Source organism: Vicia villosa, linkage group LG3 (assembly GCF_029867415.1).
Source record: "Vicia villosa cultivar HV-30 ecotype Madison, WI linkage group LG3, Vvil1.0, whole genome shotgun sequence".
NCBI classification, from domain to species: domain Eukaryota; kingdom Viridiplantae; phylum Streptophyta; class Magnoliopsida; order Fabales; family Fabaceae; genus Vicia; species Vicia villosa.
Window position 1 is genome coordinate 165,183,696 of NC_081182.1, and position 17,426 is coordinate 165,201,121.

Sequence of the window (17,426 nt, forward strand, 5' to 3'; positions counted from 1 at the left end):
ACATTTTAGATCATTTTGATAGAACTGGGTAAACAAATCTTGTGTGTACTCGTCACTTTATTTCTTCTTATTCGAGTGATTTACGCACACTGCTTAGCAAGTCGAGTATTTTGGTTTGAAGCCATTTATTTTGGTCGTTGGTATTTTTTGTCTCACACGTCCAAGTTCTTGGTGTAGACAAACTTTTTAATTTTACAATATGTTCACTATGGAGAAAAGAGGTAAAGCTTACAAGTAAGGGTGAGAATAGGCTGGGCCGAGTTAGGCTTTGCTAAGCCTGGACATGGCCTGCTAAAAATATAAGGTCTAAGCCTGGCCTATGGCCTATCATAGGCTTATTTTTTAGCCTGAGTCTGATCTTTTCTAATCCTTAAGCTATTGTGTCCAGAATATTCAAAGCAAGGTACTTTCCGAGAACTTCTTTCTTTGATGTAACTCTTGGTTATTACCCTAAATTTGTTTGGAGAGGTATTTGGAAGGCTCGGGAGGTTCTAACATTGGGATGCATGTGGAGTCTTGGCGACAGGAGTAATATAAAAGTCATGAATGAACCTTGGCTCCGAGGTAATCGTGAGGGTTGTTTGATTGGTCCGCAAGTGTGCGGTGCATACAATATTATAGTTAAGGATTTGTTGCTGCCTAATGTTAAATAGTGGAATATGAGGGTTATTCGTGAATTGTTTGATTTTACAGTTACAAAAGACATCTTACAAGTACCTTTGGTAGAGGATGTTATGGTTGACCGACTAGTTTGGAAGAAAGAACAACATGGATCTTATAGTGTCAGGTCGGGGTATCACATTTGGAGGAAGGCGAGGAAAAGAAATGGAGGGGTGGCCGTGAATGGTAATTGGAATAGCTTATGGAAGATATCGGCACCGGCTAGAGTAAAACATCTCCTTTGGATAATTTGTAGGGAATGTCTCCCAACGAGTGTGCGACTCCGTCAGCATCATGTTTCATGTGTTCCTAATTGTTCGTCTTGTGATAACAGTTATGAAGATGATTGACATGTTTTTTTGGGTGTTTGGAAGCAATTTCCTCTTGGCGGGCAGCTGGTTTATTTAATGTTATATCTCCCTATATCCACTCTTTTCAGGATGCTAAATCTGTTATTATTGATATATGTTGCAAGGAAGGTAGTAATATTGTTGGTAGAGTAACGGTAATGATAGAGGGCTTGTGGAGAAATAGAAATGATTGGGTTTGGAATAAAGAGAAGGAAGAAGCTACTAAACTTGGTATGCTAGCCTTGCACAAGTGGCAAGAATGATTTTCTGCTCAACAAGTTCGTCACTCTGAAGGTAATAATGGGAATTTGTTACAGTGGAGTCCTCCGCCGAGTGGTCTCTTTAAGTGTAATATGGATGCAAGTTTTAACCGCCATTTAGGTACAACAAAGCGTGGTTGGTGTCTTCACGATGATCATGGGATTTTGTTGTTGTCGGAACTGCTTGGGATGGTGGTACGTTATCCATTCTAGAAGCGGAGGCCTTAACCCTCAAAGAAGCTATGTTTTGTTTGAAAGTGATTCCCAGTTGGTAGTCCATAGACTACGGTCAAACTTAAGTGGTAACTCAGATTTTAATTTTATTATTTCTTCTATTAAGTTGTTGTTACTAGATGTTCCCCACTTTGAGGTAAAATTTGTAAAGCGTCAAGCGAACTTGGCTGCCCAAACATTAGCTAAGGCGGCCAATTCTTGGACTCGACGCATGTTGCTTAACGAGATTCCTCCTTGTATTTCCTCTTATTTGAATAATGAAAGAAGTTAAGTTTGTTTTTATCAAAAAAAAAGTAAATAAGAAATTAAACTAATGTTTAACTAGACTAGAGAATCAAAAGTACAATGAAACTGAATGTTTATTTGCATTGACTTATGCGAGCATATCTAGTAGCATAAATTTTGTGAGATGATTTGTTTGAAAGAACTTATGAAAACACCATATAACATTATCCATAGGATTTTTTAAACTTATTTTCATAAGTTCTTCAAGATAACTAAGTTTTACATTTGTATTTTAATATAAAGTATAAAGTATAACATAAAAACAATAAATTCATTCATATTTATTAAAATAGGACGACCTGATAGACTTATAAGGTTTTTTGTATGGCCTTTGGCCTAGCCTATTTAACTAAATAGGCTTATAAAAAAGCCTAGGCTTTTTCTATTTAAAAAAAGAGAATTTCTTATTAGACCCCCTAGTCTTCTTGGTCACCCGCGCTGAAATCCCCAAAATGCCCCTTTATTTCGGAAATGCATTTCCGAAGTCAACTATTTATGAAAAAAGGTGGTTTCGGAGATGCACTTCCGAAAACACATTTTTTTTTTTGTAAAAAAAAGGTGTTTTCGGAAGTGCATCTCCGAAGTCACCCCCCTTGGAAGAATTCAGATATGTACTTCCGAAATCTTCTCTGATACATAAACTATGAAACAAACAACAACGCTTCAATTTATTATAAAACATGAAAATTACAAACATCACATAACATAAAATTAAAGTTACATATTGTTAAACACGGGTAGGTGAGGATGAGTCAATATTTTGATAACGTCGGCCCCCGATCTTTGAAGTTCCGCATCCAACTTGATCAGACCCTTCGAAGAAAATTGGTCAAAAGTTGTCCACAGAACCTCTAAATCTTCATCGTTCTTGACTTCAAATGGGGTGAACTCAATGTCTCCCTTGTCGTTAAGCGAAGGCGAGTGGTACTCAAGCTTGACAACCTTCCGATTTTCCGGATATTGCAAGAGAGTGTTGAGCAACGTTATCAATTCCGCGAACAGCGTGTCGCGCGAGAAGCAAAATTGGAACGGCGTCGGGTAGCCACTACTGACGTAGACAAACGCAAGGTGGGGGTAGGTTTGTGTCATTGTTGTTTTGAAGCTTGATGTTGATGAAAAGGATTGGAGTAGTATTTATAGACTTATTGGAGCAATAATGACCCAACAAACCTTATCTTGCTTTCAGTGGATGTTTCGGAAATGTACTTCCGAAAACAGCCCAAATCTCATCAAATTTCGGAAATATACTTCCGAATTAAGCAGAAACAGACCTGAAATTTAAGTTTTGAGTTGTGCAGTCTATTTTGACAAATAACTACAAATTGAACCAAGCATAAGCATAACATAAATAATGACAACATAAAATATAGGCATATTATATATGTATTGAATCGGTTTGATTTTACATTCTAAACGATAATACATACAAAAAATGACACACACCGGTCATTACAAACAAAAACGGTCCGGTAAAAACTAAAATCCACCGAACCAATCGGTGGCGCTTAAATCTAAAACCGATATGTTCTTCGATCGCTCTCTATTTTTCTCACGCTCTTGCTTCATCATTTCTTTAAACTATGCCATTCTTTCAACAAAAGGATCCGGCCAAGTCTCCGCCTCATTTGTATGATGTGTCATCCACTGACAAGAAGTAGCCGGTATAGGACACCCCGATTTCAAAAAAAACTTGCACAAAGTGGCATGACCTTAGATACCCGATACATATGAGGCAGCTCGACGCGTCCAAAGGCGGTCGACTTTGAAGTGAAAAAAAATGTCTCACATAATCCAAATCTCGTCAAATCGACACATACCTGATCGTACGCACTTGCTATGAGATGACCCATATCGGGGAATGACATCCACTTCGAAATTGGGGAGTGGCCGCTTAGTGATGGAACAAGGGAATCATGAAGTTTATCAAAGTTTTCTTGATTTTCATAGAGTCGGCCGTAGATGTCCCTATGCGAAGTCAACTCCGAAATAAGTGCCCGTCGAATAAGAGTGTGATTTTCTTCTCCTTTTCAGAGCAAACCGACAACGGCCTGATATCCACAATTGTCGTCGGTGCTAACATAAACTATGTTATCAATATATTTGTGCATAAAAAGCGGCATCTCATCAATGTAGATCATTAGAGATTTTTTGATCGGAGGTGTGCGCGGCGGCTTCGAAATACAGGCTCTTTTGTTAGTACTATACTTGGAATTTGGTGTTGGTGAATCTGGGATCAATGCATCAACATGTTCAAAGTAGGAAGGAGATCGTTTGGTTTATGTGTCTTCTTGGGTACTTTTTCGGTTTTTTTGGCGCACCTTTGGTTTTAACTGGTTGAGATGGCGGTTTCAAATCGGTGGTTTCTGGAAATGCAATTTTTTGCAATTGTTCTTTTATGTGCATTTTCATGGTTTCATCCGCTTTAGCAAACTTATCCATTATCACTTCCAACTCGTCGGAGATGGTGATTTTGGAATCATTTTCTTTCGGCGGCTCGAAATCATCCAAACGGAACTTTTTCCAATGGTCAATTACTTCATCCATGCGTATCGGTGAATTCAACTTCATCTTTTTAAAAAGTATACAAGCACATGGAAGCCCATAGGTTTTTCTAATTGTGCACCCGCATTTAAAACTATCCGGCCCCGTTGTCTCCGCCCACCTCGCCTCATGAAAAATAAAATTCAATCCAGAACGGGATATGTTGTAAATCAATTGCGAGAATATATGGCCCTTAAACCGCTGTTCCATAACCGTCTTGCTCCGACCAAAAGATGTTTGAATTTTATTATGTTGATTTTGGAGCATTTGGTTCACGGTGTCCCATCCCCGACAGAAATCTCCCTTGCTATCACCCAACCATTTCTTTAATGCAGCATGTGCGGATTCAACTCGGTTGGTTGTAGTGCAACCAAGATGTCTTACTCGATCCGTCCAAGCAAAAACTACTTTTTCTTTTACTTTTTCAATGATGGTACTCTCGACGTAATGATAAAAAGTACTCAAAGAAACACACAAAGTCCGGAATTGTACCACTTTTTCGGTGTACAACTCTTCGGAACGTGCATCTAAAATCTCCTTCCATGCGACCATAATCTTGTCCACCATAACACTGGCTTTGATGATGTTACCATTGTCATCCTTTCTTTCTTTCGTGCCAACCGCGGATTTGAGCTTACTTCTCACATTGCAAGTTATGTGATACCGGCAAAGTAATACGGTCGATGTCGAGAAGACGGTATCGACCGCATTTATCAAAGCATTATCTCGGTCGGTAACAATGACACTTGGCATAGTCTTTTGATCGACCAACAAAGACTTACATATTCCCAAAGCCCATGTAAAGTTATCTTCTTTCTCACATTCCAAAAAAGCAAATCCAACTGAAAATGTCTTGTCTGTCGACGTCACACCGACAATCTCGAGAAGCGGAAGCCTATACTTGTTGGTCTTGTACGTCGAATCCATTACAAGAACGGTTGGAAATGTGTTGAACAACTTGATACTTTCGGGATGAGTCCAAAATATGTCACACACCGTAACTTTGTCCTCACACGTTCGGAAGCTTGAAACGTATTGGTTATCGCCCAAAAGTTTCAAAAGTTGTTGCATTTCCGACCTCGTGCCCATTTTGAAGTGTCATACCCCAAAATTTGCCCACACTATTTCTCCTATTCAAATTCAAATCAAAGTACAAAGCTCAAAGACACCCTCTCCTAAACAAGGCTCAAAGATTTAGGGTTTTGTTGTTCTGAAAGAAAATCAATGAACCAAAGGCTCCGAAGCATCCCATATGGTCTAAGATACTCCACATTATCTCCATGACAAATTTCAGGTCTCAATTCAAAAGATTGGTCACTCAATTGCTCAGAAAAGTCAATAATTGACTGGTCGACCTAAAAGTCAACTGTGGTCAAAATACAATTAAAACTTCTGATTTTTGGGTCAATATCAATATTTCAGTGTTAGACGCATCATTTGATCAAAGGTTGATCATGATCCATCAAGAAAATATCAGAAATCCACAAAAGGACAAGTCGGCTCAAATTTTGAAAAAATACACAAATGTCAATTCAAAGAATTTAGAGATTATTCACTAATGGGCCTACCATTTGAATACTAAATTGACCCATGATCTTAAAGAAGGCCCATAACCCAAATATTATTTTTCTTGATTTTATTTCATTTTTATTTGCTTTTGTTAATTTAAATGCAAATTAAATCAAATAATATCATAAATTGGTAATAAAGGTCATATATTTTATTTGATTGGTTAATATTTAAATCAATTAAAAATATATAAAAATAAATCATTGAGAAGGAGCAGCAAAACGTGGAAAAGGAGATTTGGACCAAAAGAGAAGGATTCCATTTGAAGAACTTCAATCAAATATTCACCATCAAAGCACATGATTTGATTGGATTGTTAACCTAAACTTATTCTGCATATATATAAACCTAATGTTAATCAGTGGGAAAAAAGGATTCGGACAAGGATTGCAGCCCCAAGAGCTCTCACGAAAGACTCAAAATATCAAAGAAAAAGGGAATTCGGTTTCGGAGATTTGATAAAATTCAAAGGATTTTGAAGATCGAATCGTGTTCCTGGGCCATCTCTGCAGCTTCTCCAATCATCACAAACGTTCCAGGCATTAAGAATCGTTCTCAGAAAGTCACGCGAACAATAAATGGCCCAGCGGTTGGAAGGAAGCGTTTGAGTCTTGAGCAAAAGGGGACCGGTTCGATCCTTGGCATCGACAGGTATTTTTACTACTTTATTTGGAATAACTCGCTGCAAGATCCAGCACACTTCAACTTTGCATACCCACGGTATACCCTCAACAATAACCAATGGATTAGCGCTGGGATTAGATCCAGAGGAGTACAGCGTGCATATCCATCATAGACACTCAGCAACCACCACACATGATCCAAGCTGAGTTCTTTTTTCTATTTTATTTATTTTGTCATTACATAAATGTTTTTATCTATTTTTTGTTTACCTTTTTTTAATCAATTATTTGTTTAGTTATTTTTATTTATTCAATAGTTTAGTTTTATAATAATTTCATAATTGTTTATATTTTATCGAAAGTTCAATTTTTCACAATTTTGTTAATAATGGTTGTTTTTTTCATTTAAAATTCAATTTTATTTTCAAATAATTTTTTATCAATTAAATAATTAGGATTACATCCAATAATTATTTAATTGATACATTGATTCGAACTCTCGATTTTTCTCCGTTAACTTTGGTATTATTTCGTTTAGTTTATTATTTTATTAACCATGGTTAACTTGTGCCCTAAATTAGGGTTTGCGAGGTTTGTCGTCCGATCATGCATACACTAAAAATTATTTCTTTGTGTATTTTATTTTCAAGGTTATTATCCGACGATTCCCGATTACGCGCCTCGCCTTCTACGAAGCTAAGTCCCGGCTCTAATTGTTTTTTTTATTATCAGTTGCCTTATAAAATTACTATTAGGGTTAAACCCTCAAAAGTCAATGAACTATTCTACGCTCACATGTTTGCCTCTTTTGCCATTTTTCAGGGTTAACCTCGGGGCTACCCCCTACTACAAACTATATCAGATCAAATAAAAAAGCTAAGTATTTTTCTTATTTATTTTATTTTATTTGCTTTTTGCTTTTTTTCTTTTATTTATGTAATTAGGGTTAACCCTAATTGTCAATGAATCGATAATACACTCACCCCTGTTTTCTGTTTAATTCTCCGTTTTCCAATTTTCAGGGTTTGCCAACCGCCAAAGCACGAATAGCCGGTAACCCTAGAATTTAACCTCTTTTGTTTTCTATTTAGTTATTACTTATGTCAACCCCGCTGGTTTCATTCTCCCTTTCCCCCGCTGGTTTCTTTTTCCCCTTCCCCATATTGCTTTAATTATATTGTTTATATTAATTGATGTGGATAGTAATCCTAGGGAGTGACAATCATTTAATTGAATTAGAATCACCTAATTACAAGATAATATAATCGAATCTGATCACGTGATTGTTGCACCCACGCACACTTTTTGGTAACCCCTCCTGTTGCCTGTTGCCTGTTGCCTTGTGTTTTTTGCAGAATAGCCATGTCCCTCGAATACGAGGATACCTCAGTCATGTTGCCTCGATTATGCAAAGGTCATAAGACCCTAATGATGCTGCCTTCGATACACCAATATGACCTCGACCCTCGGAAGTTTCCTGCGAAAACGGTGAGGTATCCTCTGGTTGCCTACGAAAGGCTATTCTGATCCTTCCCTTAGACTACCTGCCTCTCTATGGCATGGGACAGTCTTATGGCCAACGAACTCTCGATGACCCTTCAACCTCCAAATGAAAGGCTTCCTGCCCTCTTATGGCATGGATAGACCCTTTCACCCTGAAAGGCTGAAAGAACTGATTTTCTACATTATTAAGGTAATTGCCCCTAATTGCCTTGCTCTGGCTAAAAAACATTTTCATATTCTTTCTCATAAACCTTCAATATGACTACGCTCATTTACGAGCTAAAGTCCGTATTCACTTCTTCTACATTTCTGAACGAAAAAGAGTAAAGCAATTAAGAGCCCATGGAAAACCATGGATGCAAAGGGTGCCTTTTAAACCTTCCCTTTGCATAATTACCCCCCGAACTCAGTTTTCTTTAAAAAGGTTTTTTCCTGTTCTTTTAGCCTTTCTGAATATTTGGATAAAATAAAAGTCGGTGGCGACTCTTGCTATCCGCGACATTTCTTTAATAAAGTCAGTTCACCGTATTACAGAACTGGCGACTCTGCTGGGGATTTCGATTAAAAAGAGGGGTTACCTTAAAAGTTTAGGAATCACTTAAATGTTTTCTATTGTTTGCTTTGTTTGCTTTATTTTTGCAGGGCTGTTTTGGTTATTTTGCTGTGTGAAAGATCCTAACCCGGATCTGAGTACCTTAGGTAAATGGAATGAGATCAAGGAGACTGCACAGCGTATACTGATGTGGTTGATCTGATGGCCATCGTTAGTGTGACACATTGGTTTGTCCTGGTGTTCCTTGGGATCCGACCTAAGGAAATGCTTGGCTGCCGCGTGGTGTCGTTAAGCACTAATTTGCCCTTAGAACCTTAGTCGAACTTGAGTTTGGCCTATTAGAAAGTAGCGAGATGGTTGGCTTTAGTTCCGACCGAAGTTGGTTGATACTCGAAGCTACACTCATATGGACTGGACTTTCAGGACCTTTTCGGTTGGCGATTCGATTACCGAACTGAGATTAGCGCCTTCGAGAAAGGTTAATGATATGAGCTCCTTAGAACCCGATCTTTATATAGAACAGGTTTGAACCCACTAAACTTCAGGGGGAGGGTATGCACCTCTGTACCACATGCAAGCCTAACCTTAAGGCAAAATTGTGTGATTTGTTTGTGTTTGTTATCTACTTGACATCATGACATCATAAGCATCATAACATCATGACTAACCATTCGAGGACCAAAGAATTCATCTTTGTTCTGTTTTGTAGGTCATGGAGACTAGAAACACCATTCGAGTTAACTTTGTGAAGATACCTTCCGAGCTGAAAGAGTTGGTATTAGAGATTCCTGGAGGTTCCCGATTCACTGAAAGACATGGTCTCTTGCCCAGTTTGGTTACTTCAGGTTTTGACGAAGAGATGATGAGTGTACTATTTCAATTCTTCGACCCCGAGCATCATTGTTTTACTTTCCCATATTATCAGTTGGTACCTACTATGGAGGAGTTTTCTGACATACTTGGACTCTCTATCCGAGATCAGATCCCGTTCACTGGTTTGGAAGAAATTCCAAAATTGGAAGTTATCGCTTCCGCTTTACATCTTAAGAAGTCTGATATTGAAGGTCATTGGGAAACCAGAAGTGGAGTCAAGGGATTCCTCGCTAAGTTCTTATTCGGAAAAGCTCACATGTTTTTGAAGTCCATGGGTTATCAAGCCTTCAAAGACATATTAGCTTTACTCAATAATGGTTTAGTATTATTCCCTAATCCTGATCAGTTTATTGATGTGCATGCCATAAAGATATTTCTGACAGGCAACCCAGTTCCTACTTTGCTTGGAGACATCCTACACTCTCTTCACACTCGTACTATGAAGAAACGAGGGACTCTTATGTGTTGCATACCTTTGCTATCTAAGTGGTTTATTTCTCACTTTTCTCGCTCAGTAATAAGGAATGACCAAGGGCTGAAATGGCATAAGAGGATAATGTCACTTTCTCACTCTGATATCCGTTGGCTTTCCTTATCCAAAGAGGATGTTACTATCATCGACCATTGTGGACAATATCCTAATGTGCCTTTACTTGGCATACGAGGGGGTATTACTTATAATCCTTGCTTAGCTTTACGTCAGTTTGGTTATGCTCGAAGAGATGGTCCTCATCAAATGCTTATACAAGGGGTTGTGTTTGATTATGAAGATGATGCTCAGAATCACCGCTGGAAATTTATACGAGCATGGGATATGGTGAACAGAATTGACAGCAAGAGCTTGGGGCAAAGGAACTCCATTCCTTTAGGACCTTACCTCAGATGGGTGCGCACTCGTGATCAACGCCTCATCATGCCTTATCCATATGTCCTACCTGTGATAGTGGAGCCTGATTGCGATGAAAAAGTTCCTCAAGTTATTGCTCATCCAGACATGCCAACTGACATCGAAGAATTAAAGAGATCTTGAATTCAACTAAAGGAAGAAAGAGATACTTTTGAAGCTCAGTTTCGCGCTAAAGAAAAGAAAGTATTAGAGCTCACAAAGCTACTTCAAGCGGAGCAAGGCATCAACAACTTCATTGATTCAAAAAGGAAGCGTCCATGGGAGACTTGAAGACTTTTTATCTTTATTATTATTTTATTTTATTCCTGGTTTTATGACTTTATTTTATTTCGGGTCTTAAGCTCTATTGTAAAAGGGAATAATAAAACAATTTACAATTTTTTTAAGCATTATTAATAAAGTTTCTTTTGTTTGGTTTTAAACAAACTTGAATTCCAAAGTCCTCGAAAACATTGCATATGCATAATCATATCATTCATAAACATCGCATCACAGGTTTCATAAAAGCAAATGCCTCATTTTTCCGCTGTTTATTTCAGTGAGAAAAAAATGGATCTCGAACAAACTGTCAAGAATCTCCAAACTCAAAATGCTGAATTTCAAGCCTTGATCTTGAACTTGTCCAAGGGGCAAGATGAACTGAAAGCTCTCCTGGCTAAGAAGACAAAGACTAAGAAACCCAAACAATCTTTCGCTCCGTTGCACATGCCGTTATCTCAAGTTCTCCAACAACTGCTCAATCAGAACCTGATAACTCTATTACCTCCATATTCAATTCCTACAAACCCTGCTCTTGGGTACAAGTATCATGCGAGATGTGCCTATCATTCGAATAGTCCTGGTCACGATACAGAGGATTGTGGACCGTTGAAGCATAAGATCCAAGATTTAATTGACGACAAGATCATTGACTTCAACTCACTTAAGGAACCTCACCTGACTAATGCTGTGTACAATCGGAAAGGTCGCAATGAACACAACCAATCTGTGGGGACAATTCTGATCTCTACACCAGTTCCACAACAAAGACACAAGTCAGATGCACCTAGGCGCCAGTTCACAAAGATCAACATGTCACTGGCTCAGGCATTACAACATCTACTGAAAGCAAACTTGATTACTATGAGGGATCCTCCTGTGAAACCCAACACTTCCGCTCCTAGCTATAAGCCCAATGCGAGGTGCGCATATCACTCTAATAGCCCTGGTCATGATACAAATAGCTGCTGGGCATTGAAGAACAAGATTCAAGACTTGATCGACGCTGGTGGAATTGAATTCAACCATCCAAAAACTCCTGTAATAATCACTGCTCCTATGCCTAATCACGACAAGATCGATTAAATGTCTGAGTGGATGAACTTTTAATCATAAGCTTTACTTTCATTTGCAATTTCTATTTTGTTTGTGTAAACATTCGACTTATGATAGACATTATCTGTTTTAATAATCATCATCAGTGTATTGCATATGCTTGTCTTGAATTAATTATTTCGCTATCACTCATTTTAAATTATGTCTTTACTTTGCATGTGTTTTGTGATATTCAACTCCTGCTAAGCTGTAAGCCTTTTAGAGGAGGATGACAAAAACGATACCGCAACCTCATACAGTATGCTTTTAAACGGACTATGCTGACGATGTACAGGCATTGTTTCAATTCCTAAACAGTGGAGATATAAGGATGTTAATCCCCCGTCAACCCCTTTGCACCCACGCACACTTTTTGGTAACCCCTCCTGTTGCCTGTTGCCTGTTGCCTTGTATTTTTTGCAGAATAGCCATGTCCCTCGAATACGAGGATACCTCAGCCATGTTGCCTCGATTATGCAAAGGTCATAAGACCCTAATGATGCTGCCTTCGATACACCAATATGACCTCGACCCTCGGAAGTTGCCTGCGAAAAGGCTGAGGTATCCCCTGGTTGCCTACGAAAGGCTATTCTGATCCTTCCCTTAGACTACCTGCCTCTTTATGGCATGGGACAGTCTTATGGCCAACGAACTCTCGATGACCCTTCAACCTCCAAATGAAAGGCTTCCTGCCCTCTTATGGCATGGATAGACCCTTTCACCCTGAAAGGCTGAAAGAACTGATTTTCTACATTATTAAGGTAATTGCCCCTAATTGCCTTGCTCTGGCTAAAAAACATTTTCATATTCTTTCTCATAAACCTTCAATATGGCTACGCTCATTTACGAGCTAAAGTCCGTATTCACTTCTTCTACATTTCTGAACGAAAAATTAAAGAGCAAAGCAATTAAGAGCCCATGGAAAACCATGGATGCAAAGGGTGCCTTTTAAACCTTCCCTTTGCATAATTACCCCCCGAACTCAGTTTTCTTTAAAAAGGTTTTTTCCGGTTCTTTTAGCCTTTCTGAATATTTGGATAAAATAAAAGTCGGTGGCGACTCTTGCTATCCGCGACATTTCTTTAATAAAGTCAGTTCACCGTATTACATCAAGACTTTGAGATTGTGCCGTTCATTGTATACTTGCTTGATATTTGAAATACTATACGGTTTTTTTTTCTTCAAATCGGAAAGTGTGTTTCTTGGCGCCACTTTGATTGTCAGTAAGTCCGAAATAAAATTCTTCTCTTCGCGGGACAACCGACACGCAATTGGATGCCCGTATAGCTTGGCTTCCAAGGCATGATTATGAAGTCCACAAATGACGCTAAAACGCCACAAATCATTAATCCTTCAAGTCACGCGCAACCTAAAGGGACACCCACACTTTCTTGATCCCGTGTCTTCGTGTTTTAACACCCGATTTGTTGGTACATACTTCCCACCTCTCTCGCAATTCAACACGACAAAAGCTTTCCGTTTACTACTTTCATTGTCAGACCTTAATATGACAATGCCAGATCTAAATTTAGTAGCTTCACTTCGAACCCAATCAAGCAAATGTTCACGACTAGCGAAGCTCATATCATTTGTAAATTGTTGTCGAACATCCACCGCAACGATCATGGTTTTAATGTAACACCCCGTACATATATGTCTAGAATAATATGCGGTGATGCTAGAAATGGTACAAGAAACATACATAAGCGATAAAGACAAGAAATTAAAATCATATACAATTCAAATATGCAACTGAAAACGTATATGATCGGCTTGTCTTCAACAATGCACAGCGGAAAGATAACGTATGACGAGGTCTTCCTGCCAATTACTTGTCCACAGTGATCAAAGCAGTCCATCAAGCAATCCGTCTACTTCTAACATGTTCCTGAAAATATTAAGAGGATTGGGGTGAGATTACTAAATCTCAGTAAGTTCCCCTATCTTATGGGTTCAGTCGGTTCTACAAGGTGCATGCAATCAAACGGATTCACCGAGAATCCAGGTTTTCCTCACGGCCAGGTGCAAATACAAACAAGGGTACACCGTCAATGGAAGTCCCATAACTATCCAATGAGGTAAAAACAACAACAGGCTCAACGCCATCACAAACAAGTATGCAGACCCGTAAACCGGTACGAGGAATCCAGAAGTAGTATCCGCTTGTCTACCTAGGCTGCACTAACCACACCCTCGGTGAGTTACTCCTGTACATTGCGTCAAGAGACTCGCATAAGCCCACTGCACAATGAGTCAGATGAATCCCATGTGATTTAGGCATACTTGGCTACACAATCTCATCTGTGATGAGTTACCGCAGTGACTTCCTAAGTGGCATCACTACCCCATCAATCATGTATATACGCAGGTGGTTATACAGATGCGAAAACGCCTACGAGACAGTACAAGCCCACCGGGCGAAAGTCTAATGGTATCGCCTATGTGGCACCACTAGAGATGAGTCCGAAGTGATGTAGCCTATATGGCATCACGACCCCACCCTACCAATCACGCTGATATGTTACCCCAAGTGGGAAACGCCTTTTAAAGACCCTCACCAGCATATCGCAATGGTAACTCAGGTGCACAATACATACCGAGCACGCCGATGTGTTAACCCCTAGTGGGAAACGCCATTCAAGACCCTCACTAGCACATCGCAACGGTAATCCTTGGAACCATGTCTGTAATAACAGTGCATTACCAACCTAGTAGCTTAAGCCTACTCCGATTCAAGCATAAATAACAACCATGCTCAAAGAGCCATACAATCAATCAACTCCAAATGTTCAACCGGAACAAACGGGAAACAATGCATAACATTACATGTGATTCATAACTCATCAAACATGCGTACCAATGTCATAACCATAGAGTAATTTTGCATTCAATCATCATAGAAACATATATTTAATCAAGTTATTCCATGATAATTTTCAGTCTAGCATACGAGGCTTGCGATTCCCGATTCGGAACGAGACAACACTCAAGAGGGAAGAATATAAATTCTGTATCAAACAAGTTCGCTGAGCGAACTGCCAGCGAAGCCCCGATTCGCTACAGCGAGTAGTAGCGAGCTCCAGTGAATAATCAAATCAACTACCAGACTTATTCGCTACCAGTTCGCTACAGCGAACCATTCGCTACAGCGAACCATTCGCTACAGCGAACCAAAGTCCGCTACGCGAACTCTGTTACACACAAAAGGTTCAGAACTTCTATTTACCTCTACCATTCCTAAATATGATCAAGGGTCTAATGCTCATGTTAGGATGACATTATACAACCTAATGGTTAAGGTAACGTCTTGGTCTAAGTTCAACACAAGGATAACATCTAATTGACATAAACTCATGGCTAATTGTGCTTATTCTAATACCAAGCAACACCTAACCATGTACCATAATTTATATCTGCATCAAAAGCATGTTATCTAAGCAATATCACATAAAGCACTGAAATACCTTTCCAACGCTTCTGACGGTGCTCCGTTTCGAGTTGTAGAACTCAAGTTATGGTCACTTTAGTGAAAACACAATTATGCAGTCTGCAGGCATTCGCTGCAGCGAACACAGAGTTCGTTGTAGCGAACCTGACAGTGCAGAACACGGATTTTAGGGTTCTAACCTCCACTTTTGCATCTTAATCAATCCTAATTCAAACTCAAACATGTAATAACGATCCCATACATTTATTATCATAATGAGAACACATTTTCATCAATTGATCAAGCATGCAAAGCATCAAACTCAACCCAAAACCCAACATGCATACATTCCCAAACTACCTACCCAAGTTCTATCTAATGGAACTCACCTCAAGCTTGAAGACTCTGAGTTGTAGAGATGAAGATAATAACAATGCTGCTCTCACAATCCTTTCTTAATCAAAGTTTTGCTCCCATCATCATCAATCCCGTAACCCTCATATTCACACTTTCAGCATGCATCACTCAAATTCAAACCAGATTATCTCCATCAATACAGTGCCTATAAATGAGAACCATATATGCAAATCATAGAGAAATTCGTAAGCTTTCCAACAAGACCAGAATCAGCTCAATCAGAGTTGCGAGTGAATAGTTATTACCTTTTTGGTGGAGGCTGTCCCATAGGTGCGAAAATGGAGGAAATGAACATGAATGCTTGAACCTAGCTCTCTCTATCTCTCTGTTGCTCTTAAGCCCTTCCAATAAGTGATTATCCCTCAAGACATGAATTTATTCCACCAAACATGTCTTAAGGACCATGCAACAAGGTCTTATATCCAATATGCCCTTTAACTAAACCATATTTACCAATATGCCACATGGTTCATTTCTAACTAAATCCATTAGTTCCATTATGGTTCTTGCACTTAAGAAGGATTACCCTAATGCCACTCTTCATTACTCTACTAATATCATATAATCATGCTTAGACTAATATAGGATATTACATTCTCCCCCCCTTAAATAGAATTCGCCCTCGAATTCCTTCCAATCACCATGATAACAAGCTTCTCACATCTTCTTCCAGTGAGGGGACGAATGTTCCTTACATTCCTCCCTTGGACAAACCTAACGACTTCCATTGAAAGTCGTTACATCCAAGAAATACAACTCATATATGCACATGTGTCCGAACACTCTAGACTGGGACCACAGTCCACACAGAACATATCTCTTTTGATACTCTGCATCAACATACTTCGGAACGATCCTTCCAAGGTTCACAACCTTACTTCTTTGCACGAAATCTTCATACCTTCAACATTTTGAGAAATCCACTCTGGTTAGACAATTCTCATCTGAAATGTCTGCCAAGCTCAACCCTACTCCAAACTTTCCACTTCCTTCCCTTAGTTTCATTCATTACCTCAAATCCATAAGGTGTCATGCAGATGCTTGTTGAATTCCTTGGTCCTAAATTCTGATTCCTAGATGCTCAAATTGACTTGCTCCAAGTCTACCGTCTTCGTACAACAAAACTCTTACAATTAACGACGACCATCGTCCAAGTCTTCGTGCAAGCTCACAAGTGCACAAGACATATCCTCGATAAGTCTTCGTCAAGTTACTTCCTTTACTTGAATTCATCATTCCAATGGTCACAATATTCACAAGCTCGACTGTCGACCAAGGAAACATCCGATCACACCTCAATCATGAAGCCTCCTCTAAGTTGTTACATCGACAACACCTCTCAAGATTATGGTGGATCACTGAGAGATAGAAACAAACGAAACATCGCTCCAGTGAGTTCTCTTAGGAAGATATCTCTATTCTAACACAAAATCTTACAAGTAGTCCGTCTATACCCATTACATACTTATATGATTTTGCCTATCCGTTGCGCTACTCTGATCTTAACCAGCCACACACTTCTTGGAATCCTCTGAATCACACTTCGTTCATAGTCCACTTAGTTCCATTACTGCATCACACTTAGTCTTTTAGTAGAAACCGTTCCTTCTCGGTATTCGTTTAAATACAACACGTGCCTGAACCTTAAACATACTCATCGCCCCACTTCTCCTCGAGGTTGAGTAATGCCCACAACTCAAGTCACTAACTTTTCCATTATTCTGGATTAGGCCCACTTGAGCACAACTTGGTCCACATACTTCGGTTCAAGAACTCCCAGAGCCAAAAACTCTCTCTGATTATAAGTTTTCCTTATCTTACCGACTTCCACATCTTACAGCCGCCACGGTAATTCTTCCCAACCATACGAC

At 39.2% G+C, this 17,426-nt stretch overlaps 1 protein-coding gene across 1 annotated transcript; it reads left to right on the top strand.

Moving 5' to 3' along the window:
* Window positions 1-659: 659 nt before the first annotated feature.
* On the top strand, window positions 660-1,356 carry LOC131659311 (uncharacterized). The gene is made up of 3 exons (XM_058928520.1): window positions 660-887; window positions 1,100-1,241; window positions 1,328-1,356. Exons 1-3 carry the CDS (start codon window positions 660-662, stop codon window positions 1,354-1,356), a joined length of 399 nt encoding a protein of 132 aa, XP_058784503.1.
* The last annotated feature ends 16,070 nt before the right edge of the window (window positions 1,357-17,426 follow it).